The 20,594-nt window shown below is 34.9% G+C and overlaps 2 protein-coding genes and 1 pseudogene across 3 annotated transcripts; 2 read left to right on the top strand and 1 right to left on the bottom strand.

Moving 5' to 3' along the window:
• Positions 1–785: 785 nt before the first annotated feature.
• LOC143536148 (translation initiation factor IF-2, chloroplastic-like) lies at positions 786–7,300 on the top strand (annotated as a pseudogene). The gene is made up of 12 exons (XR_013135839.1): positions 786–2,424; positions 2,527–2,559; positions 2,710–2,823; positions 3,463–3,612; positions 3,699–3,803; positions 3,907–3,969; positions 4,315–4,470; positions 4,590–4,655; positions 5,409–5,640; positions 5,768–6,043; positions 6,492–6,680; positions 6,761–7,300. The product of XR_013135839.1 is annotated as a translation initiation factor IF-2, chloroplastic-like (transcript).
• A 287-nt stretch (positions 7,301–7,587) lies between these two features.
• LOC143536149 (ubiquitin carboxyl-terminal hydrolase 25-like) lies at positions 7,588–12,919 on the bottom strand. Its single transcript, XM_077030206.1, has 9 exons — positions 12,588–12,919; positions 11,344–11,830; positions 11,184–11,259; positions 10,995–11,087; positions 10,788–10,874; positions 9,177–9,799; positions 8,655–8,783; positions 7,977–8,094; positions 7,588–7,881 (listed from the first exon to the last, which is right to left on the bottom strand). Exons 1-8 carry the CDS (start codon positions 12,808–12,810, stop codon positions 7,992–7,994), a joined length of 1,821 nt encoding a protein of 606 aa, XP_076886321.1. The 5' UTR covers positions 12,811–12,919; the 3' UTR covers positions 7,588–7,881; positions 7,977–7,991.
• Positions 12,920–15,612: 2,693 nt separating this feature from the next.
• On the top strand, positions 15,613–19,970 carry LOC143536150 (bystin-like). The gene is made up of 12 exons (XM_077030207.1): positions 15,613–15,825; positions 15,902–16,099; positions 16,604–16,727; positions 16,794–16,857; positions 17,411–17,738; positions 18,584–18,663; positions 18,862–18,909; positions 18,997–19,143; positions 19,211–19,283; positions 19,375–19,450; positions 19,544–19,626; positions 19,716–19,970. The coding sequence occupies exons 1-11, from the start codon at positions 15,703–15,705 to the stop codon at positions 19,621–19,623; spliced, it is 1,341 nt and encodes a 446-aa protein (XP_076886322.1). The 5' UTR covers positions 15,613–15,702; the 3' UTR covers positions 19,624–19,626; positions 19,716–19,970.
• Positions 19,971–20,594: the final 624 nt, after the last annotated feature.

Raw genomic sequence — 20,594 nt, forward strand, 5'->3', positions numbered from 1 at the left:
CTTACATTGCATCCAAACAAGACAATGAAATTATAATGATTCATTTCATTTAGTTGTCTATTTCATTACCCCGGTTGTCCATTTCAAAACCTGATGCCAAACAGACCCAAAGATTGTTTCAATCTAACCATAGACTAATTATCAAAACTACATTATCTACCAAGGCTATCATACTCTTAGTTGTTCCGTTGTATCGTAAGTTTGATGCTTGCCTTCCCTCAACCGACAACCTTCTTTGTTAGTAGTGATGCCAGCCTTTACCTCATTGCAGTAGTGATCAACTTGTTTAACTCCTAGTCATAAGACTATCTCCAATAGGTCCTTGGAGATTAACTCGTCGAGACCCATACAATAAGAGCTTATCCGTCGTCTTAAGAAGCCCTTAGGTGAGGCGCCCTCGCATAAGGGCATAAGTTTGTCTCGTTTCATGTGATGAGTTGGACCCAAAGTAAATTTTTTTTTTAAATTATGTGTATAATGAGGTAGGTGATTGGGTGAAAATTAAGAAGCCTAAGAATATTTGTAGGGTTTGATTTAAGCTTATTTGAATAATTATATAAAATGCAAGACAACCGGTTCTCATAATTGTTTTTTGATGAAATATAAACACGTGACTGATTCTGGTTAGTTAAAACATCTTGTCGTCTCATGATTTGAAATCAAGCGGACCGAGTTTTACGATGAACACAATAAAACCATGTAGAATTTTATGAACCCGATTGAAAAGACATAAAAAATGAAAAATAGACATTTTTGTTATTTTATCTTTACAACTTATTATCAGACACGTGTAACGTTCTCGTTTGTCAAGAGGCATACAATTAGCCCCACACACACACAAACACCTTCTGCTGCCTGTCTCCAATCCACCAACAAAACCCTAATTTTCAGAGGTAAAAAGATCATTTTTTTTTCTGTTTGTCTCAAATTTCATACGGTTTTATATTAATTGAACTGGAAATCATGTTCTTTGGACTGTGAATTAACCAATCTGTATACTTTAGGGCACAAATTGTGGTGAATTTAGTATGCACATAAGGTGTTTGATGAATTGCCTCTGTGAAAATAAAGTGAAGCTGGAGTATAAATAAGTTAAATTATGGCCTCTTTAGATTCCTTAGTGGGTTTAGGAAGTGCCTGCACTTGTTCTTCCGGACAATTAGAAGGCGCCCGTGTGTCGGTTAAGACGGCTTATTTTCCCGCTGGATGGAGGCATGTTTCAATCTGTACATATTCTGTGACCACTGAAATTATAGCTGATAAAGGGACTTCTGCATCACTTAATGCCACTAGTAAAAGTAGCAATGAAGGTGCTTCTGGTGTTTTAGTTAAATCGGCTAGACGACCCGTGTTGAAACCGACTGAGTATAAGATAGAACGATCAAAGTTGGGTGAACGAGAAACGAGAGATAAGGTTATTGGGTCATTTGAGAAAGTTGAGAAGTTAGAAACATATAAGAAAACAAAAGTACAAAATACGAACAATGGAAACTGGGGTAATTCAACAACTAACGGGAAAGCTAAAACGCTTAAAAGGGTGTGGCGTAAAGGGAATCCTGTTGCAACAATAGAAAAGGTTGTGAAAGAAGCCACACGGGTTGAAAAGGGTCAGGAAAAAAAGTCAAAATTTGAGGTCGAAAGTAAACCCGTTGCTCCACTAAGACCACCTCAAAGAGTCCAACCACAATTACAATCAAAACCACTTTCCACAGTTAAAAAACCACCAATCTTGAAAGATTTAGGAGCTGCTTCAAAATCTGATGAAAACGATTCTGGTACCAAAACAAGAGAACGGAGCGGACCCGTTTTGATTGACAAATTTGCTTCTAAAAGATCGAGTGTTGACCCGCCAATAGCTCAAGCGGTTTTAGCACCGCCTAAACCAGGAAAGACACCGCGTCCCGGGAAATTTAAGGATAATTTTAGAAAAAAGAGTGGCGGGCCTGGTGCACAGGCTCTTAGGCTCAAAGCCAAAGTTGATGATGAGATTCATGATGATGAAACATCAGAGCTTAATGTTTCCATCCCGGGTGCAAAAAAAAGGGGAGAAAATGGAGTAAGGCTAGTAGAAAAGCGGTTAGAATGCGGTTAGCTCGTGAGGCTGAACCGGTTAAGGTTGAGATAATGGAGGTCGATGAAGAGGGTATGTTAATTGATGAGCTGGCGTTTAATTTGGCGGTTAGTGAAGGTGAGATTCTAGGGTGTCTATATGCAAAGGGGATTAAGCCTGATGGGGTGCAACAGTTGGATAAAGAAATGGTGAAAATGGTTTGTAGGGAGTATGAGGTGGAGGTTCTTGATGTGGTTCCCACTAAAATAGAAGAAATGGCGAAAAAGAAAGAGATATTAGATGAAGATGATCTTTATAGTTTACAAGATCGACCCCCGGTTCTCACTATTATGGGTCATGTTGATCATGGAAAAGTAAGCAGCAATATATATGAGCTTTCACAAAAAATTGTGCTTTAAGTTTGTTTAAAGACTAATTCTTGATAATACTACCTTTTTTTTTTTTGTATTTGGCAGACCACACTTCTGGATTATATCCGGAAAAGCAAGGTACCGATGCTTCGTTTCTTTACACCTACTAATATGATTAAGTTATTTCTTGCAGTTATAAGTTAGTTTTTGAGTGAAGAATGAAGATGATAGATCTCATAGCATGACTTAAAACATGCATATTTAAGTTTTACCATCCATGTTTTACAGGTGGCAGCTTCTGAAGCTGGCGGGATCACACAAGGAATTGGGGCGTATAAGGTCCTGGTGGCTGTTGATGACACTATGCGACCGTGTGTTTTCCTTGACACTCCTGGACATGAGGTAATTTCATCATATTCTTATAGATTTGGGTACATGTAAAAACCCATGAGTCCTTGTCGTCCCTTTTAAACGTATAAATAATGAATGTGCAAGTAAGATCATAAAACTGTATTGTTAAAATAAGGCTTACATTAGATAAAGCCAACCATATTTCAAAATTTTGGCAGTATAGTCCACTAATTTCTTTTGCAAAGGTTGACTGTTTTTTTTAAATGTGTTGAAAGTGCTATCTTGACCTTTTGGACAGGCTAAATGCTTATGTTGAACAAGTTTATTTATGGGTTAAGGTTGGATAAAATCAATAACCATCAAGATTTTAGCGGTTTAGTCTAACTTTTTGATTGTTCAGATTCACCCCTTGGCTTTTTTAAATATTATTATTATATTTCTGTCCCAATGGGGCCCAAATAAACTTGCCGCATGTTCAATAAGACAGCAAAAAACAAAAAGAATATAACTATTGCAAAATAATAATAATATAGAAGTTTAAGCTGCTATGCTGCTGATAGTTGGTTGGTTCTATCCATCATTAACACTTATGTTGGTTGAGAACACTTTTGACCTGCTTGACCCATTTACCGTTTTGCCAACTTATATTGTTTTGGTTGGAGATTTGAAAATAACCACCTTGTTTTGCAGGCTTTTGGTGCAATGAGAGCTCGTGGAGCTAGGGTTACAGATATTGCTATTATTGTAGTGGCTGCTGATGATGGGCTACGCCCTCAAACAATCGAGGCCATAGCCCATGCCAAGTCAGCCGGTGTGCCAATAATCATTGCCATTAACAAGGTATAATAGGCGTACTTAAATGATCCAACTTTCCATGTTGCCTGCACATTTTGCTATTTTTTTACTAATTTATTCAATATTTATAGATAGATAAGGAGGGAGCTTCGGATAGAATCATGCAAGTTATGCAGGATCTTTCTTCAAATGGTTGCCAACCAGAAGATTGGGGTGGTGATACGCCTATGGTTCAGGTGCTCCAGAAAAGCCCTTACCTTCTTTCATTCTAATGTTAATAATCTTCTCACAATTCTTATTATCGATTTATATTTAATAAATTTAAAATTCCTATTACAGATCAGTGCTCTTACTGGCAAGAATGTTGATGATTTGTTGGAAATGATCATGCTCGTTGCAGAGGTAAACTTATGCATTGCACGCACTCTGTGTGTGTGTGTGTGTTTGTTTTTTTTGGTGGGGCTGCAGAGGGTGGGGGGGGTGGGGGGCTATAAATGTTGGATTTTGGTACTGTCTGGCATGGGTCAAGCTGGGTTGACTGAAAATGCCATTTTGTCCAAACTTCATAATTTTTTAGAAATGGTTACCAAGTCAGGCATGCTTTCAAAAGTGATATTATTTCTAATTTTGTGAATAAAATAATTACCTGAATGGACCCATTAATAAGAAATGGATCCAAAAGGGATTTAGCATTTTTATGCTCATACATACATATTAATTATGTGTTATTTTTTCTTGACTATTTAGCTGCAAGAATTGAAGGCTAATCCTTGTAGAAATGCAAAGGGTGCTGTAATTGAAGCAGGTCTTGATAAATCAAAAGGACCGGTAGCTACTTTTATCGTGCAAAATGGCACACTTAAAACAGGGCATGTAGTAGTCTGTGGCGAAGCCGTTGGAAAGGTTGGTAAAATTGTTCAACACTTAACCAGGTTTTAAAAATCTTGACTTTAAAACATAATAATTAGATTGAATTCATATTACACGATCCCTGAAGTGATTTCCTCTTTTGGATATTACAGGTTCGAGCTTTGTTTGATGATGCTGGAAAGCGTGTTGATGTTGCTGGACCATCAATACCAGTACAGGTCAGACTTTGCTAAAAACTGATTGCGTTTTTCGTGTATATTACACCCCGTGCTAAAAGTAGTTCACACCTATTTGGCCTGTTTCAACCTGAATCAATATGATTGCCGTTTGACCATTAAAAATGACATGTTTTGACCCGAATTTTTGTGATCCATAACCTGTTAAAAATGGCATGTTTTGACCCGAATCCGTTTGGCCTGTTTTGACCTGAATATGTTTGACCTGTTCCAACTTGTTAAAAATGGCATGTTTTGACCCGAATCCATTTGACCTGTTTTGACTTGAATATGTTTGACCAATTTCAACCCATTAAAAAGCCACATTTTGACCAAAATCCATTTGACCCACTTTGATCGGATCACATTTCATTTGTTCAGAAAATGGATCGTTTCAGCAGAAACCTGTTTTGCTAGTTTCAATCGAAACCTCTTTGACCTGTTTTGAATTGAATATGTTTGACCCATTTCAAGTTTCAACCCGTTAAATTGCCATGTTTTGAGAATCCATTTGACCTGTTTTGAGCAGATCACATTTCATTCATTCAGAAAATGGACTGTTTCAACGGAAATCTGTTTTGCTTGTTTCAACCGAAACTCTAATTGACCTGCTTCTGCCCAACCCTTTGACCAGTTTATATCCAACCTGTTTGACCCACTCAGAAAGTGGCCCATTTGAATCTGTTTAAACGTTCAAAATTTGAACTTTTTTAGTCTGAACCCTTTTATCCCGTACTAAAACCGCATACTTTACAGGTGATCGGATTAAACAACGTCCCATTGGCTGGTGATGAATTTGAGGTGGTCGACTCACTCAATATCGCACGTGAGAGGGCAGGGGAACGCGCAAGATCATTAAGAGACGAACGTATACTGGCCAAGGCCGGGGACGGTAAAATTTTCGTCCTTTGCTTCTGCTGTTACAACAGGCAAGAACTCTGGATTAGATTTACACCAACTGAACATTGTTCTGAAGGTGGACCTTCAGGTATGCCATTACGTTCTAAAGAACATGTTTTCTCCTTTGTATGTGATTACATTCTAAAGAACATGTTTTTCCTTTGTATGTGATTATGTTCTAAAGAACACATTTAAACGATTTGATTCATGATTAGGGGTCAACTGAAGCTGTGAAACAAGTTTTACAAAAGCTCCCACAAGATAATGTGACTTTGAAATTCGTTTTACAAGCAGCGGGTGATGTCAGCACTAGTGATGTTGACCTGGCGATCGCAAGTAAAGCCATTATATTTGGGTTTAATGTGAAAGTGGCTGGTTCTGTTAAAAAGTATGCTGACAATAAGGGCGTTGAGATATGGATTTATAAAGTTATATATGATCTTCTTGATGATGTGCGGGCCGCAATGGAGGGACTACTAGACCCTGTTGAGGTGTGTTCAAGATTTATTATTATAGGGTGCCAAATGGATCGGGTAATGGGCTGGGGTTGTTTTGGGTCGGGCTGATCCACAAACATCTTGTTATCTTCATTTGTTTGCTGAATTTTACAAAAATTAATCTTCAGTCCATTTGACCCATGGCTGTAAACAAGCCAAGCCGGCTCAGCTCGTTCATCTTAACAAGCTGAAATGCTGAGCTTGGCCGCTGCTCAAAAGCATATAAGGAGCCAACGAGTCAACTAACGAGTGAGCCATGGGCTGAGTTGACCTTGGCTCGTGCCCAGCTTGTTTATAAACGAGCAGATATCTAGCCAGCCACAATCTTTTTGAATGACCCTAATTTTACCTATAGCCATAGGCTTATTACGAATCTTCATTTTCATGATATGTTGGATTCTTTTTGTACTTTTTTAAGTAAAAGACTCTTGGTATCTTGCAGGAACAAGTGCTGATTGGTTCGGCAGACGTTCGCGCGGTGTTTAGGAGCGGCAGTGGGTGGGTTGCTGGATGCATGGTGACCGAGGGAAAAGTAACAAAAGATTGTTTAGTTAAGGTTAAGAGGAAAGGAAAGACGCTTTTTGTTGGTGTCCTTAATTCTTTGAGACGCATCAAGGAAGATGTCAAAGAGGTATGCATGAACAATTAAATGTCTTAAATATGATTAGAAAAACAATTGATCAGATATATGATATTTTTTTTTCCGAACAGGTGAATGCAGGTTTAGAGTGTGGGATTGGGGTTGATGACTTTAATGAATGGGAGGAAGGTGACGTGATTGAAACGTTCAATTCAATTCAGAAAAGACGAACACTTGAAGAGGCGTCGACTACCATGACAGCGGCTTTTAAAGAAGCTGGAATCGAGATGTAGTAATATCAAACAGAACAGAAACCTTAACCTCCATCCTATGTTTATGACAAAAGTCTCATACAAGATTATCAACAATCCAACATGTTAGCATCATCAGCAATATGAACTTCTCCAGTTTTCCATGCAGAAATTATGTACGCTGCTACATTGTATATAGAGGTAGAATTCGGGCTTGTAAAGAGGGTCGAAATCAGCAATTTTCACATAGTCAAAAAGCTCGAGTTCTGAAAGAAGGTTGCTGGAAAACAACAATGGGGTGGAAGTTGTGGGGTGAAAGGATTTTGATAGGATGCATCATGTTGTTGATCAAACATTTTGATCCTGTATCTGCTTTTTTGTCACTTGGATGGAGGTTTGAAAACTTAGTTTTTGGTAGTAAATAAGTCGGTGGTTTCAGGATATATAATATATGTATTTTATGTTTATCTCAAACTCGTTATCAATCTGCGATACCCGCTCGCCTTCTCATAGTTTATAATGGTGTGTTATTATGTCCAAAAACCAAGTGAGTCAAAAAGTTTTGAAAGTGAAGGTCTCATCTCATACAAACTAAAACTACCAATTTCACTTTAAACACTCAGCAGCAAATGACGGATTTAGACGATTTGTCACTGTCCTCGCCAGAAAGTGACGAATTTAGCAACTTTTATCACCGTCCAGGTAAAACAAACAGGTCGAGTCATGCCAATATACAGTAAAACTGAGTTTTTACGGTAAATTATAAGTGTGTCAAAAAGAGCTATATTTTACAGAAAGAATATTATATGTATCTCGCCATCCCGTTCTCTATTAACCTCACTCAACATATTCCTTACTCAGCAACCACTTACCAAAATCAGTCTTAACAATAATAAACATCTCCCATACAAACTAAAAGGCAAAACTTAGCATTCCATCTTCATGTTTCCACGCCTCCTTAAAATTCATAGCGACTCTGACGTGGCATCCCATTTTCACCTCTACAAATTGCAAAAAATGAGCTATGAGCATTGTAACATCAAAGCAGAATTATAACTTACATAACTGAATTAAAATAAGTGTTTGCGGTGAGTACCATGCAGCGCCTGTTTCATGGATCAATTTGAGATTTGATACGTTTGATGAGATCGGTTTTTAACAATTGAGGAATTTGAGAAATAAACACAGCCTTAGCATCAGCTGTCATTTTCCTCCTGCATACATATTGCACCAATTTAAACCTCATATCTTTTACACCAACAACATATAATCATATGCATGCATACATGCACATTCATAAACATATATATAGGGAGAGTTTTATTACAGGAGATTAAGTTATTGCAAAAAGAAAAAGAAGAAGCCCAAATCATTTATTTTTTCCTATCAATGGTTAAAATTTTAAAAACTTTACTTCTTATACACAAATGTTCTGTTATATACATTAAATAACAATTGAACTACTTTTTTTCATATGTTTATTTTTTACTTTAAAACGTTTATACACATGTGTAGGCAATTAGGCATATGTAGGAAATATATATATGTTTGATACACATAGCCAACACATGGGTAAATTCTATAAATAAGCGAGTTTTGACTATGTATTTTTTTTAAATGTTAAAATAGATGAATAAACATTGCATTTTTACCATCTTTTTGTATTTTAAAACTATCTAAAATTGAAAATTTGAAAAATTCTTTTCTTCTTTCTCCTCTCACAATACTACCTCTTCTCGTTTGATCCCTCCCGTATATGTTAAGAGGGACTTACTTAAGTTCATTCCTTTGTAATGCATCACCAACTTCATCTCGTATACTCAGCCTCTTTGCTCGCATGAAAGTTGCCACCTCATTGGAATAACCACAGTTTCTCAGAAAGGAAGAAGCTTCTTTCTTGAGACTGAATACTCAAATGCCAAAATAATATATGTTTCATAAGATACTATGAGGAAACAAACATGACAAACTACCGTATAAAAATCAAGCAAGAAATCAACTTCAAGACATAAAACTATATAAATCTAGCGGCACAGTCATCCTTGCAAGTTGAAATAAGCTTATTCTTAACTTCTAGCACAATAATTTAAGGTAAAAAGTCATATACTTAAAAAACAACCCTTTAAATACCAGCCCAATATTTACTTTTAACCCTTTATTTCCTATTTCTAATATCTAATTGCAATTTTTCAATGCTAAACCGTATAGAACACTGATAAAAATAACTGGCAAACTATAGGATGCATCTCAAAACCACAAAGCATAAAGCATTAATTAAAGATGCGAAATTACATACCTTTCTTTCAATTCTTCATGTTTTGTTATTGATTTATGATCATTAACAACAGAATCACAAATTTTCTGTTCATTACATTTCCTCTGCAAATCCGACTCATCAGAAACGTTTTTAGCAACACCATTATGCAATTTACCAGTTTCTTTTCCATTCGCAACAAATGCGTCTCCGTACCTATAAATCTCAGCATTCCCATTAGCCACATGTTTATTTTGACTAACACCATTCTTCTCCTCCAATAATGGAAACTTCTTCTCACTTGTCTTTTTAACATGTGGCGCTTTCGCATCACCATTATTATCATTGTTCTCTTTATTATGAACAATAATTTGAGGCAACTTTTTGATACCAAAACTGACCGGCTTCTTTTGAGGAACATAAAGCGGCTTTACCACTTTAGATGAAGTCGCAGGATCAACTCTTGATTTGGGAACTTTTGAACTATCGTTTCTGTTGTTTTCATGTGATTTTGTTCCGTTTGTAGATAAATTTTTGTTAGGTAGAGCGGTCCTTTGTTTGGTACGGGCAAAGAAAAGAATATAGACTTTCTCAGATAAAACTTCTTCAATGTTTGAAACCGAAACATAAGAATCATTGCAGCAATACCAACGCCCGATAGCATCCTGTAAACATATTCAAAACAAAATAAGTAAACAAGCAACGACTCCCACATACATATTAACTAAACGTGGCAAAATGAGTGGGAAACTAGTCAAGCTGGTACTTTGTGTATGGGTTGACCTAAAATGCATATTTTATCCAGAATTACTAAACCTTTATACAAACTATAACCCAAATTTGCATGTATGTATAACCCATCAAATCTGTAATTCATTAACTATGTGTGTATGTTAAAAATATATTTTTTTTCTTTTTATGTTTGTCAATATGAATTAAATTATAAACGTAAATTCAATTTTAATAATCCCAACTAAATGCCATTGGCCGATAATAATCCCAACGGAGTTTATTCCCGCTGGTAATTTTAGAAGTTTTACCCTCATTGGTCCTCCATAAAAAAAAGAAAAAAAAATTAACGGCATTAAGTTTTTTCCGAATTTCAAACTGATGTTTTAGGGATTTTGATCGGAAGGAGGATACGGGTCAATTGATGTAAAACTTAGCTCGAAACGGTGATCCAATGAGAGTAGATTTCTTAAAATTTGGGACCACAGGTGGGAATAAACTCAGTTGGAATTATTATCCGCTAATGGCATTTAGTTTGATTTTAAAAAAAATAAACAAGCCAGCTAAAGCTTTTTATGAACCGAGCTTTAGCTGCACATTTAAGTTCTTTAGGAAAAATGAGACCGTTCGGCTCATTTACAGCCCTACTTATAGCAATCTATTAGTGAGTCAGATATAAGGGGGCCGAAATGCTATTTCGAATAAAATATTCAGGTTTTACACATCAACAATCAATTGATTCGGGTTAAATTTTTTAATAGAATATTAAGTTTTACAAATCAACAATCAATTTTGTTTCGGGTTTTATAACCCATCAACATAAGCCAAATTGACTGATTCGTAAGTAAATCAGTTCAAATTGCCACTCCAATACAGAAATACAGACTATTGAATATGCAAAGTTATAGAAAAGCATAAAATAACCTTGATGTAAGCATAATAGTGTCCTGAATCAGGTGAATATCCAGAATGTATGATGGTAGCAAAAAGTTTATACTCTGGATGAAGATCCTGCAAAAACAATGATCAACTGAATCAGAAATATAGTTCCAAATAAAAAAATATATTAAAAAAATAACAGTACAAGTGTAACAAGTAAACACTTAAAAGGATAAGACTAGTGTTATACACCTGGCTCGTTTCGCACATGAAGCTTGAAAGAAGTAGTACTTCCTCAAAAGTAATTGCTTTGTCTATTTTTCCACCATATATTCCTTCAAACCTCTAAATAACCACAAAAATTACTTAATTAGCCACCGTTTTTTCTGATAAAAAATAAAACTCAATAAAGATATCCACTGATATAAATATAGAACCCACCTTTAGTTGAATTACAAGAATGTTAGGTGCCTGAAGAATAGACATTTGCTTTCTTGCTGCTACCAACCTTTTACAACTACAAAGTCACAAGTTTTATATAAATAAACACAACATAAGACATACATACATAAGAATACGGTAAGTAGAATGGTAAGCTTACCTATCACACTTGTATTTATTATTCCCATCTAAAGTTTCGGGTTGAAAAAAACTCTCAAATGCGTCTTTAAGCGAATTACTATTTAACACATCGATGCTAATATCCATTATCTCATCAACCTTATTAGACTCATGGCCACAAACAAGACACTTCACTTGACTCTGTAAAGCGCCCCCATAAATCTCTTTAACTACCGAACTGCCACTGAACCCGTCACCGCCTCCATTACTAATAACCTTACGTCTTTGTTGTTGCAACTTCTTTAACCGAAGACATGTGGTGTGGCACGCGTCAATAACGTATCGAAGAAACTCGTGGGCGTCTTCTTGTCTTCCGAGACGAAAATGGTCTGCAAAGAGCTTTAAACCGCCAATTATCTTCCCCGGTGTTTCTGTGGTTGAGTCGGCAGTAAGAGAACGAACGATTCTCTTTTCTAGTAGACAGAATGGACAATCGCTCTTTTTGTCTTGCTGTGCTAGTGACTCGCCTGCAAACGCGTAGCAATAATAGGGTGTTTATTATTCAGTCTGAAACCGTTTAAACCAAAAACCAAACCAAACCATATTCGTATTTGGTTATTCGCTTTGAGTTGTAGCCATACCCGAATAACCAATTCAGCTTTCAGTTTTACAAAATTCTGAAATTGTTTAACCGAATAAACTGATTAAGAGATTTAGTTATTTGGTTAATCAATTAGAGGGTTGTAAACATGTAACCATAACTGAATAACTAGTTTGGTTTTTGGTCTTACAAAATGCTGAATTTGTTCAACCGGATAAACCGATTACAAAATTTGATTATTTGGCTAACCAATTTGGGGGTTGTAAGCTGTAACAGTAAGTGAGTAACTGAATAACCAGCTAGGCAGTTGAATTCAATTATTAGGTTATTCGCTTATTCAGTTCGATTTGAAGCTAATTTATTTTGGTTAACCCAAATAAACCATAAAAACCTAAATTTGAAACAAAAAAAAACCCTAAAATTTGACCCGAAAAAAAACCAAAAAAGCCCTAAAATTGAAGCAATGAAGACACCTGTAATACCATTAACCCTAATGCATATATTCTAAAGGGAAATTAACAATTAGTGTTCAGAAATCAAAAATTAACACTCCGAATAAGACGAATTTAAGTTAGGGGCATTGAATTACCATTTCCCTAAATCGCAATTTCATAACAAACCCTAGTAATAAAATTAGGTCAAATTGAACAACACAATACTGAAATGAAAATGAAAAGACATACAGAAAGCAGAGTGTTGAAGCTGTAGACAGAAATTAGCAAGCGGTGGGGTATAGGTCAAGCACTGGAGAACGGCGTTGAGGTAACACGTGTTACCAAGGTTCCTGAAGCCTAAAGGAGGAAGACCACCGTTCCTCCGTGGTTTCTTATTGGATGATGGTAATAATAAATTAGTCTGCCAGCTCATTTGCAATCTGGAATCAGCTAATAACAGCGAGTAGGACATCTCGCTCCTGCTGCTGACTCATTGAATAATAATATTATTAATCGCCACCGCAAACTCTCCGCGGCGGATCGCATGCCGTGAAATTGTTGTATCTAAATTGGTTAATAATGGAGAAGTGCTTCCGTTGGGCATGTCTGTCTGATTACCCCATCATCATATTGCTGCCCACAGGCGACTCGCTTGTAAGTTTAATACTTTGTTTGTTTATTGTCTTTAAGGAACTATACTTTCCTAAATTAGCAACTACCCACCTTCTACTTTTTGCCTTTTTGGATTATGTAACGAAATATATAGTACTTGTTATTTTTTTATTATTCTTTTATTTTTTTAACGGTTAATTTGGATCAATGACTCACTTGATTATCTTCATTTTATTTTTAGAGAGAAATTCATCAATAAGTGAGAAAATCCCATGGCCTAACTTAAGCCCCCTATTTTATTTTTATTCTTTTATTTATTTTGGTCTCAACTGGGACTTGATTCCAATACGGGCAATACCTCATATTATTAAATTGAAGTCTTTAAATGTCTCACATTAATCACTTATATTATAGATTATTAGCTTATATGCGTGTATTATCTTTCTTAGTTTTTTTAAATGATATTGTACAAGTTTTTAAAGGTATATACCGAGTCGAGCAAGAGTTACACTTCCACTAATAAAATTACAAAATAAATAAATAAATAAATAAATAGAGCAAATGGTAAGACAATGATAAAACTTAATTCACTTATGTGTGTGTAATTTGGTTTTTAAAACTACAATATAGTGTGTCTGTGTGGTTAGGGATCCTAAGTACTATAGGTTCAAAACACCTTTTATTATCCAACACCCGGACCCAAATTATCTTTATATATCATAAGTCATAACCCTCTATTGAATAAAATGAATCAACTCAGTACTTTACCATGATTCTTCCAAGCTCTCATCATTCATGACTGTGGACTAATTATGCTTTAAAAACCATAAGTATTAACTCAACTCTGCAACATATTGTAAATGATGTTCAAGACAAAACTATAATTTCATATCACTTTTATGCCACAACAATCTAACTCTAATGGGCACCAAAACACATTAAAAAAACTACCAAGATAAAATGTTTTCACAGTCAATGGCATGCTTCAAACCCCAAACCTCAAACTTAACATTACATGTCTTATCCACTACATCACTTGTCTAGTTTTGTTAGGGGGTTCGTTCAAGTTTGTTTATATACCATTGCATTATAATTTCAATATTTTGGGGTTTTGTGAACCTCCTTTGGACAACGTATGTCCGCCCCTGAGAAGCGTTGATCCAATTAAATTTGAAGACATTGACGATATCAATTAGTGGTTGATGGAGATAATGGAGATGATGATCTAGCTTTTGCTGAAGAAGATTTGAGATAAAGTGAAGTGTGTAGAGCTACAAGAGAAAATGTGCCTATTTGTAAACTAGAGCATCAAATGTTATAGCAATAGATTATAGCCGTCAAGAAGCGACAAATGAAAATGACATGCTCTACATGATGGAAATGAGATTAAAGAAGATTTATGAGCATGTTAAAGGTCAAATTGTGTTATTATGTTTAAGTGATTAAGACTGAATATTTTTTATAGGTGTGTTATAAGTATGTTTTTATGTTTTAATTATTAATAATGCTAAAGCGGATATGCATAATTATATTTAATAATATGTAAATAATAACAAATTCATATCAGTTTTCGGGTTTGGGTCGACCCTTGGGTTTGAACCATACATTTTTAATACATAGCTAAGAAAAGTTTAAAAAACTACTCAAAGTTATCTGAAAACCACCAACACATCCAAACACATTCAACTTTCTCCCGCTCTCTTCGAATCATCTTACATACCTTCTCTTTAAATCTCTTACTATAAAATTAGAACGACAACATCAAGATGTCGACGACCACCACTTTTTCCACACACAATGACCACCTTTAGATTGAAACTGAATCACCAGTGTTTAAAAAAGTCCCAATAAAGTTTTAATCAAAGAGACAGAGACTATGTGAAATATGGGTATCGTTTTATTACCTTAACCGAACCCATAACGATATGGCCATCAGTTCCAGACTTTATACAAAACAAAGGTCTTTGGTTGAGTCGGATTTTACTTGGTTCGGTCTGGTTTCAATTTTCAAAACAAAGTTCTTTGACTCTTTGGCCATTAAGCCTAAGGATGGCAAAAAAGCCAAAGCCCGACAGGTATACCGGAAACCCGAAACAAATGGGACGGGTATGCCGAAATCCGATGGGAATGGGTAGGGTTTAAAAAATTTTGCGGGTATGGGCCGGGTATGGGATTAGATGATAACCGACTGATTACCCAAAAACACATACCCGTTTACCCGAACCATATACCCTAAATTCTTTGTATTTCATAGGTTGTAAAACATATATATATATATAATAATATAAAAATTATAATGATATTATTTATTTATTTATTGTCGCCCTTCTATATATGAAGTGCATTATATTTAAATTTGTAATAACTGCTGTATGAATAAAAAATATAAAGTAATTATGATGATTAAAAAAATGTAACTGAAAGTCCTAACGGGTATACCCGATTCCCGACGGGTAATTACCAACAAATACTCAACGGGTAATGGACCGGGTATGCGACACGGTTTTACAAACAAGTATGAGCATGAAATTATCAATACCCGGCCCGAACCCAGCCTGTTATAATCCCTAACTAAGCCCTTATTTTCCTTTCTAAAAAGATCAAAATAAGTCCTTGATAAATCGTTAAATCTCAAATACAACCACTATTTAAACCAACATAATATTCTAAACCTTTCAAGTTAGGGTTTTGCTTTGTTAGTCTGTCTGCAGCAGCCAAAACAAACACACAGCAACCACCTTCACCTTCATCAATGGGGAAGAAACGTGAGCGTCATCAGAACCCAGAACCCTTTTTATCCGATGACACCACCAACAAATCCACCGTCTCCAAGAAGCGAACCAAACCCGCCAAAAAACACCAGCAAGAACAAAAGGTCTGTGCTTTCTGTACATATTTACAATTGAATCTATTTTGATGAAATTAATCTATAAACAATATGTATTTTGCAGCTGTTGTCTGCTGGCATGAGCTCGAAGATATTGAAGGAGGCTTTATTACAGCAGAAGGAGATTCAGGAAGAGACTGATGCACAAAACCCTAATAATATTGTGTTTAAGGATGAGCCTGTTATTCAGGCTCTAGATGATGATGACGTTGATAATTTTGATGGATTTGCTGATAATCAGAGTCAATTTGGTGGTTATGAGGTATTCTAATTTTTATTGTTTGAATTTGTTTATGAAATTTAGTGTTTAGGGTTTAGGAATTGATATTAATAGGGGTGCAAATGAGCCGAGCTGCTTGAGATTGGATTGATAAGAAGCCTGGAATTAGTCGAGTCTCTATTAAAACTTGTTTAGTTACTAAGCTTGAGCTTTGTATGGGAAGATTGTTTAGGCTCGAGCTTAAGCTCGTTTAAGGTTTTTTTAACCATATAAAAATAATAAATAAGGTATATAATTTAATAAATTATAAATGAGCTGAGCCTGATCCAAGCTTGAAAAAACGACTCATGAGTTGAGGTCGAGCTTCAGAAAACACTAGGACATTATATGAATTTTCTCATCGAATTTAAGGTTTGGGGATTGAATGATATTTAATTTTTAATTTGGCGATTACGAGGTTTCTTGATTTATTTGAATTTGTTTATGAACTTGTAATTAATAGAATTTTGGTTGAAATTGAAATACTGTTTTATTTTGATATCACAGGATGAAATTAATGAAGATGAAGAGAAGTTGCTGGAAGCTTTCTTTTCTAAAGATGCACGACCACAACGGACTTTGGCTGACATTATTGTGCAGAAAATTAAAGAAAAGGCTCAAGAACCTGCAGGTTTTAATCTTTTTGATATCATGATTACGGTTTATTGTTGTTTATGATACTGAAATTGGTAGATAGGTTCATTTGCAGGAGTTGAACCCTTGCCCAAATTGGATGATTCAATCATTGAAATATACAAGAGGTGATACACATGTCCATTTTATCATCATGAGAGAGATTTTTAACATGAATCATGAAATTATTGCATTTTTAAACCTGAATCGTGTAATTATTGATTTATTGGAATTATTAAAACATGAATCATGAAAATTATTGAACTTATATATATTTTTGACACGATTCATGAAAATTGAGTTTATATATATTTTTTACACAAATCATGAAAGTTATTGATTTTTTTTAAATTGTTGAATCATGAAAATTGTTGATCTTAAAAGAGTTATTGGTTTTTTTAAACATGAATCGTGAAAAGTATTGAGTTTATATAATTTATTTGACACGAATCATGAAAAATTTTTATTTAAAAAAATATATATTTATCATGAAAATTGTTGATTTTTTTAAACATAAATTATGATATTATTGAGTTTAGATAGATTTTTGACACGAATTATGAAAACTACTGAATTTAAGAAGTTTTTTATATTTTAAAATGAATCATGTGTTTATTGATATTAGAAGATTTTTGATAATAATCATTAAATAATTGAATTTTTATAAACTCTGATATGCAGTGTTGGTGAGATTTTTAAGAAATACACGTCAGGAAAGTTGCCATTGGCTTTTAAAAGCATACCAGCAAAACAACATTGGGAGGAACTTTTGTATTTAACAGAACCAGACAAATGGTCGCCAAATGCAGTGTATCAAGCCACTAGAATTCTTGCTTCCAATATGAGTTCTAGAAAAGTGGAGCGATTTTACAAATTTGTTTTACTTCCTCGTATTAGACTGGATATAAAGAAGAACAAAAAACTGCATTTTGCGTTATATCAAGCTCTGAAAAAAGCTGTGTATAAACCGGCTGCTTTTAATAGAGGAATTTTGTTACCGCTATGTGAGGTATGGATTTGCCAAACTTTATTAATGTTTTTCCTTGCAATACTTTAGCAGAAATTTAATAAGTGACTAAATTGTCCTAGGTTTTTTACTTTTTACACATTATGCAATTGGCTTTAATATCTTGTATTTTGTTAGCCATGATTGTATTAGGAGAACTCATGTATCAACTTATAGACAACTTCTTGTTACGAAAACTATATATATGTAATAATGTAAACGTTTTTGATTGCGAATGTCGAGATCACGAATCCAGATACAAAACGTAACTTTAATGATTTATTGCCCACAAGCTCTTAAGAACGAACTACTCACTAAAGTGATGAATAACTGATCAAATATCTAAGCTTATACTCTTTACATTGATTAACACTCAAAGATGATAAATCATGATAAGAGATCATGATGATCAATGATCTAAACTCTCGGGCTTTTTTAAACTGTAGAGATTACAATGACTCATTGCATTTATACTTTCTGAATCATTGTTCACTCCATAGTTAGTTTAGATTATTGATTATCTTGAACTATGATTTGTTTTTTTATTGTGTATGAGTGAATCTTGTAGGGAGTATGTGTTTAGGTATTTGATCTGGTATGCTGTCTGAGCTATTTCTCATTTTGTTGAATAGTTTGTTGTGATAAAGTTAGGGTTTTTGAGGATAATATCTTTGAAGTTACATCTTGTTTCTGCAATTCTTAATCTCGATGCTTGCATTTGGAAAACCATTTACAATATTGTTTATTTAAAATACATTCTTGACCAAACTGTGGTTTTATTCAAAATATTAACTGCTGTTTACTTTCCTCAAAGTTCAACTACAAAGGATTCTGTGTCTTGTGTGCAGTCGAGAACCTGCAATTTGAGAGAAGCTGTTATTATTGGAAGTGTTCTTCAAAAAGTCTCTATCCCACCACTTCATTCTAGGTATCACTGTCAACTTTAATTATATTTTAGCAAAAGAATCATATTTTGAATTGGATTACAAAAGGGCATCGTATATAATTGTATACATATATTGTTTAGTATTAGACCAAACTACATAGGGTAAAATTTAATTACAATATGCACAATTTCATTTCATCTGGATATAAATGCAACTAAAGTGTTGTTTATAATTTGCAGTGTTGCTTTAATGAAACTTGCAGATATGGAGTATGGTGGCACAACAAGGTATTTGTTAACCTATTGATTTATTTGCACATAATTTACAACAGAGGTGACTGATTTTTTAAACTTTTTTTTGGGTTCAAATTGCAGTTATTTCATAAAGCTGTTAGTTGAGAAGAAATATTCGTTACCATATCGAACTATTGATGCAATGGTTGCGCATTTCATGAGATTTTGTGAGGAATCGAGGGACATGCCTGTGATTTGGCATCAATCGCTTCTTGCATTCATGCAAAGGTTAATTTCGTTTTTTTTGCTTAATTTTATTTCTCCTTTAGAGTTTTAATAATGCAGTTTTATGCAGGTACAAACATGAACTGACAACGGAACAAAAAGATGACATTAATTATCTTGTGAAGAAACAGAGGCATAAAATGGTATTTGAATAAACATAAATATAAAATTATAGAAACTTTAATATAATGTTTTTACATTATTAAAAGATTAAGGTGTTGTTTCTTGATGCAGGTTACACCTGAAATTTTAAGAGAGTTAAATCATAGCCGTAACCGTGGCGAGAAGGAGGATGATCTCATGTCAATATATATCCTTTGTATTTTAAATTACTTAAATTTCTATATTTTTGGTTGATTCTAAAACAAATTTCAAAACTTTTATTTCCTTAACTCTGCATCACCTTCCCCTATTTCTGTGATCAACAAAACTATATATGAAGACAGATTTGATTTTCCAGAGGTTCCTATGGAAGAGGATTAATTGGTAAGTATGCATCCGCACTCACACCACGCTTGCACACATGAAAGAAAATTGATACTGACCAGTAATATTTTTTTTCTTCTTGTTCCAAGGAGAGGAGAGTTTAATGTTTTGAAGCTTCTTGAAGCTGTGAACGTGTGCTGATCAACCTGGAGTTATCGGTATTAGCGATTTTGTAGAAAGTATGTCGAGTTGGATGATATATTTCGTTTTTAATAGGGATTGAAACTAAAACCGAGTGTTCTGACTCTGTTTCTCTTTACTTTTGTTTTTTTTAAACAAATCTACAACCCTTTTTGCTATTGTAATTGATAACTGCTGGAGTTTTAAAGTTATATGTTTTTATAAAGTCACATAATGTAAATACAAAGACCAATTGCCATGGGTTGATGCTTCGACGGCTGACTCCTCTAAATGTAGGGTGTTAATATGTAGCCGCAGAGGCCACCCCTCGTCTCTCTTTCCGTCCTCACTAACCCACTCATGCTGAGCCACTGGCGCCTGCGACAAGGTGTTTTGACACCCTCCATATGCTTTGATGTGGGGGTGTATGTTAACTTACAACGCATAGCCTAAATATGATCAAATGATGTATGTGCACGTGCTACAAGGTGAAATTTGCATGCATTATGTCTAAAAGTAAGTGAATATTGGGGAATTGTTACTCTTTGATGTCATAGTCACATGTAGACGATCACAAAAAAACCGGTTCCGGAACCTAACTGGTGGAACCGAACCGGAATCGGTTCCAGTTCCTACCCGGTTTGGGTATTTTTGTACCCGAAAATCGTACCCGGTTCTCCTATTTGTATGTTCCCATTGGTTCCAACCCGGTTCTTAATTGTAACCGGTTCGGTTCATACCCGAAAAAACCGGTTCCGGCGGGTTTTTTTGAAGAGTCAAACTAGCCGTTGGAACCGGTTCCAACGGTAATATAGCCGTTGGAACCGGTTTTTGAGACACCAAATAGC

This window comes from Bidens hawaiensis, unplaced genomic scaffold (genome assembly GCF_021521415.1).
Source record: "Bidens hawaiensis isolate Kalapana, Puna unplaced genomic scaffold, B.hawaiensis_p1.1 tig00010738_1, whole genome shotgun sequence".
In the NCBI taxonomy this organism is placed as follows: domain Eukaryota; kingdom Viridiplantae; phylum Streptophyta; class Magnoliopsida; order Asterales; family Asteraceae; genus Bidens; species Bidens hawaiensis.